Source organism: Panthera pardus, unplaced genomic scaffold, assembly GCF_024362965.1.
Source record: "Panthera pardus isolate Hobbes unplaced genomic scaffold, ASM2436296v1 HiC_scaffold_2, whole genome shotgun sequence".
Lineage (NCBI taxonomy): Eukaryota > Metazoa > Chordata > Mammalia > Carnivora > Felidae > Panthera > Panthera pardus.
In genome coordinates, this window is record NW_026526765.1 from 7,559,932 (window position 1) to 7,566,012 (window position 6,081).

The window sequence follows — 6,081 nt, forward strand, 5'->3', positions numbered from 1 at the left end:
TCACTGGCAGCACTGCCCATGGAGGAGGAACTTCTTCGCGTTTTGTTTCAGTTTAGGATTTCCCGAAATTAAGATAATAGAGTGTCCCGAAGGGTAGGACCCAAACACCAAGATACAGAACAGAAACATGAAGCTTCTGAGCTCAAAAATGTGAGAAGAGAGCAAAGCAGCCGTCATGTAGTGGGAGAGATAGAGGACCAAGAAGGACAGAATGGACAGAAGCGCACTCACATGGACACCTGTGCTACCGTCCCTGGTGCCCGTCGCTGTGTTTCTCATCTGCCAGGTATGTCTCCCCAGAGAAAACACCAGGAGCAGAGTAGAAATGAGGAAGATAACGAACGGCGGTGAAAACCTAGCAAGAAAGACAATCTGTAAATCAGATGTTTCTTTGATTTGAGTTGTTGCATTTGGGGAGAAAAGTCTCAACAAGCCTTCTTGGGAAAGAACCCACGTATGCTTGCTGTAGAAAACCAAAGGGACGGAGGCAAAAAGCAGAGACCCGATGATCAGCCATGGCACCAACTTGGATATCCTCATCTTCAACCAGAAGAAGAGTGGGTGAGCGATGGGGGAGATCTTGGCGCAGTAGAAAACGCCGAGCCATGTGGCCAGCCAAAGTCCCATTTCATTTACAAACATGAATACCGCAAAATTCTTAACAAGTGGAAGGAAGTCGATCAAGGAGAGAGTAACCAGATTAATGTAGAAGATAAATGACTGCAGACAAATCCTGGAAATCGCCAGGCAGGAAAGAAGGAGATCCAACGGAATCATCTTTCTCTGCTTGATCAACTCAATGCCATTCACAATCACAATGATGCCATTTGCTAAAACTCCTATGAGACATTGTATCACTGGAAGAAGAAAATGGATAATGAGGTAAAAGTCTAGCATTCTGAGAAGAAAAAAATCGGTTACTTTAAAAACTGATGTATTTATAGATTTTTGGACAGTGTAGATTATTCTAGTTTTCTATTTTTCTTCAACTAGACTAGAAACCCTTTGGGGAACATGACTGACAAAAAAGGCAATGGGACAGGAAGGTGGCATACGTTTGTTTATATCACCGTTTTCTCAATTTGGTTCCGAGCCAGTCAAATAAGAAAGAGATACTCCAGCAATAATTTGCTTCTTGGCGATAGCTTTTGCATTTTCCAGATCTACTTAGCTTCGGACGTCGTCACAAGCAAATAGTGGAATCAGACACCTTCAGGGCTGGGAGAAGGGCTCCCGTACCACATAATCAGTGGAAACTCCTCAATCCTTCACCTCCACCATGAATATTGAATTGTGCCTGCAGGTGTAATTCTGCTTCGTGTTAGCGGGGCATTCTTTAAAAAGACATGACTCTGAGATGATCACTTCTGCTATAATGATGCAGAGTGGTCAGCACATAGGACTCCTGAGTAGTAGTTATCCAATATGCAATGGCTCAATGATTCAGGACCACTGAAAATGTAAAGCAGTTATATAATATATGGGATAAACAGAAAGTGTCAAAAAACATAGAGACAAAGGAATTAGGTGTACCCATATGTGTATACAATCAGTCAAAAGCCTAAAGGAAGGCAATGTACCACTGAGAGAATCACTTAGAACCATTCATACCCGTACCCATCTGCAGGATAACATAGGGTTGGAAACCTTTTCCCTGTTTTGTTTTTTTATCCAAAACTATGAGGTTTTTATGACATGATCTGGTTGTTCCAGGGGAAAAGTCATTTAGGAAAAGAGTACCCGATTCAGTTTGCTGTTCTAATTGTCGAACAGACTATTTTTGGAGAAATTAAATCAGCATTTATTAACATGCCTCCCGTACCAGGTGTTACACTAAGGCAGGTCCTCTCAATCTCCACACTATTGACATCGCGGGTTGGATGGTTCTTTGTTGGCGAGGGGCATAGCCCGTGTGCTGTAAGATGCGTCTGCCAGCCAATGCCAGCAGCACACCCCACTCTCTAGGCAACCAGCGGCATTTCCAGACATTGCCAAATGCTCCCTGGGCGGCAAGACATTTTCCAGTGGAACGCCACGGTCCTAGATATCGAGGGGACGAAAGGGAATGGGACACGGTTTTCATCCTTAAGACGTTCGGAGACTGAGGGCAGAGCCCATCCCACGGACGGTGTGATCTACTACAAAGTCATGTGTTTGGATAATTCAGCAACTCCGTACCGGAGCATAAAGTGGGGAACAATTTATTGAAGCTTTTCCGACTCAGCACTTGACCATACAGTTCCCAGCAGGCGTCCTAATGAGGCATGTCTTTGTGGATACATTTCCCTTTGTCCAAAGGTGCCGTAAAGGATACTTAGCATGAATCTTGCTGGTAGAAAACATTAGTGGTGGGGATAAATCTCCTGGTTACTTTATCATTCTTCCCTGAATATGCAATGTCTATGCAGTGTAGGACTCTTCTCTGTTCTTGTCACGGCTTCAGTGAGATAAAGGAAACAAACAGGAACATCAACAAAGGGGGCATCGAGGGAGCCAGATCCTGAAAATCTATGAAATGAATTCATAGATCCTGAAGATCTATGAAAATGGATCCGGATTCAAGCGTGACAAACAAGATGAATCTTGTTCCTCTCCATCAGGTGGGAAGAAAAATGTACTTAAAAAACACTTTCTGTTTGTCCGTTCTGACGGCTGGAAAAGCAAAAACAGAAGGGCCTCCAGCTACGAAACGATGAAGCCAAAAACTCTCAAAAGAGCAGCAACCCCTATTTCCCTGGTTCTCAGTCAAACCTCCGTGCTTCCGCCCTGTCACTTCGTGGCCTGTGAGACTCGGCTCTTTGAGGGCATATCTGGGCTTTCTCCTCACCCCCTACCCCACTCATTTCTTTGGTATTTGGTGCATGGTACTTTTGCGACGTAGAACCGGAGTCGGTTATATAAGGCTTTTCATAACAAAGGAAAAGAGAACTAAATGTTGTAAAGTCGTCTCGAGAGTTTCTGTTTTCTGCCGGTTCCTAGAGCCATCGGGTCATAGGACCCCCGTCTAACTCTTCCCTGTTGCCCCAATGTGGTGGCGACGTTTACGTACTGAGCCCTTCAGCATGGTTTGGGCACCTCAATATCGCAAAACAGTCATGGTGACACAAGGGAAAGGGTGCACAAAAGTTGATTCTGAGTCTAAAACAACGGTCCGGTCTTCCAGCACTGACCGCAAACTAGCAGGTGCAGCTGAGGTGATGCACGGTCCACCAAAGACTTAAAGGGAATAACTCTGTCTAATTGTGTTTATTGGCTGCTGCTTGTCCGGTGGATTGAAGCTTCTTGAGGGGATATTCGGTCCTCAAATGTTCTCTTACAATTTTTGTTAGAACCAGCTTGGGGGCTAGAGGCAATCCTTCAACAGAGAGCTTCGGTTCTTGTAGGTCTTCTGATATGGAAATCCCATGGAGTAAAACATAAAGATTCATGAGGCTTAAGCTACTTTTTTTTCATTAAATAATTTCCATCACCCATGTCTTCAGTGACCACGCACAAAGGCTGCTGACAAGGGCTGCCACCTCGCCCGAGACTGGCACTTCCTACACGGAGGGAAGGCAGAATAAGAGACGTCTATGCCTGGGAGCACAGCATTTGTGTGGCTGCTAAGCCGATGCCCCATTCAACCCCAGGAGGCGGCTGCTGTCAGTGCTGATGCGAAGCCCTCCGAGGTGGTGTTACCCAGCCTTCCCCCTAGATTCCACCACGTCCGTCAAGATAACCGTGGCCTTGGTCATGCTCTTGTGCTAAGAGAGACTGAGCTAAGTATTTTAATGAGGAACCCAACAAACCCACGAAAGAAAAAAAAAAAAGGTCCTAAATACAGACCCCTCTGCATCTTTTAAGCTGTTTGTTTCGGTGAGAAGGACACGTCAGAGAGTTTCTGGGTCTGAGATGAAAAACGTACACGTCTGGCCTCACCTGTCAGTCACTGGCTCGAGATGGTGACAGTTTTACATGGACAAATGGCTCGGAACAGATGGAACAAGTCCCGATGTGGAGAAATTCACATGATGATTACCCCGTATTACCCTGATTAAATCCGCTCCCTCGCACTCATCTGTAATGAGCAATCATTAAAAGAGACAACACTAAATATTCTCGAGGTAACTGACAGGCGGAAAGAGTTGCTTATTTATATTCAAATCACTCAGCTCCTCAAAAGAAAGTGCGATTTTTTTTCACACGCAGTTAGATTGACAGCGGCGAGCTTTTCACCAGGTAGAAGGCTATAATGATCATCTTTCTGCCTTCCAGTGGCACACGGACATTTGCTCTGAGATTAGAGTCATCGTGAAAGTGAGTGATGGTTTTAATACCTTTCCCAAGTGGGTGTTCCCACTTCATTACCAAGGGAACAATTCCTGCTCTAAGGAGCATGTGCATGTATTAACATTATTGTATATTTAATAAGATCGTTCAAATAAGAAAGAAATAGACCCGGGGCAAACCGGCGCAGACCTCCTTGCTGAATCTTCCCGGGAGCAGAGCTCAGTCCTTGTGAAGCCGATATGGAATTTACTGCATCTGAAATTCACAGCATTTTGGTCAGAAAGCTCCCAACTCTTTCAGACTACTCATTCTTTAAATCTATTCATTTGTTTCTCTCCCCTTAAATTTGCAGTTGATCTCCGGGACTAAAATTTTTGTGTTTAATATTCAGGTCACTCCCATTTACTTGTCCTTTCCCTTCCCCTGCATATCCTGGTCATATATTTCCATGCTTTTCCTTTACTCTTCTCAATATGCTGAAATTTATTTGCATGGCAGCAAATAGAATCATGGTACGATGTAATAATACATTGAATTCAGGTCCTACATGCAACGAACATTACAGAAAGAACCCCTTGTTAGTTACAATGTGGAAAAGGAAGCCAGAGATGCTTGCACACGAGTCCCTGGAATAATCTTGAGTCCTAACAATTTTGTCTTCAGCTGGAAAGTGAGCTGTGGAACTTCCAATTCTTCCCGCCCTTCTTCTTCCCCTGTTGTCTCCCCTACCTTCCTCTCTTTCTCCCTCTCCCTTCCTCCCTTTCTCCATATGTCAACACACATTTACTGTATGTGTTATGAAATGAGGCACTATTCCAGCATGGAATATGTAGTAATGCACAAGACAGTCAAAGTCTCTGTCATCTTGGAAATTACCTTTTGGTAATCTGCTGGGGAGGAGAAGAATTAGCGAGGAGAGAAAGAAATACTTCCGGGTAACATAGGGAGAGGTGCTATTTTAGAGAGCGTGCTCAGAGGAGGTAAACTTTCCCAGAGAGGAGGTGATGATCATTGGAAAGAGAACTGAATGAGAAAGGATTGTCTCTGGATGTCTGGGAGATGAACAGAGGGCAGGAGATGGTGATGCCCTCTTGAGTCAAAAAGAGAGAGAGAGAGAGAGAGAGAGAGCTTGAAGTGTTCTGGAAAAACAAAGGACCAAACTTTGCAGTTGCTGGAGAAGCATGAGCAAGGAGAAGAACCCAAAGTGAGGAGAGCAGAAGGGCAGAAATGGCCAGATTGTGGAGGACTGTGGGTCACAGTAAGAGCTAGATTGCATCCTCAGTGTGACAGGAAGCCATCATAAGGTTTGTGTGCATGTGTGTGTTAGTGGGAGGGTTTGTCATAATCAGATCTACGTCCAAAACATTTACTCTGGCTGTTGTAAAACCCCAGAACAACACCATTTACTCTGGATGACAGACTTGGGGGTCAGGAAAAGGAAAGAGCAGAGACAGGAAAACCAATCCAAAGGCTATTGCAGACCTAAGGCAAGGGATATTGTTGGCTTAAATAAGATTGGTGGCACAGAGTAGAAAGAGGTGTCTGGATTGGTAATATATTTTGAAGGTAGAACCAACAGGGATTTCAGATGGCTTTGATGGGGAAAGAGAAAAATAAGAATTACTCTTGGGTCATTGGCATGATCCACTCGTGAGTGATGGTGCCATTTTTCAAGAAGGGAGAGGTTGGACGAAGGTTCACATCAAGAGCTCTGTTGTGGACGTGTTCTGCCCGAGATGCCTGTTATAGGTTGGGGGATTATTAAGCAGTGGGTGAGAGATCTGGAATCTGGGGAGTTACAAAGCCTGGAAA

At 44.6% G+C, this 6,081-nt stretch overlaps 1 protein-coding gene across 1 annotated transcript; it reads right to left on the reverse strand.

The window, feature by feature from the left end:
* Positions 1 to 897, reverse strand: TAS2R1 (taste 2 receptor member 1). The gene has a single exon (XM_019450648.2). The coding sequence runs from the start codon at positions 895 to 897 to the stop codon at positions 1 to 3; it is 897 nt and encodes a 298-aa protein (XP_019306193.1).
* Between the last annotated feature and the right edge of the window lie 5,184 nt (positions 898 to 6,081).

What these genes read in the sequence shown, in the direction of transcription:
- TAS2R1 (XM_019450648.2), bottom strand. Translation starts at nt 897, where the DNA reads ATGCTAGACTTTTACCTCATTATCCATTTTCTTCTTCCAGTGATACAA.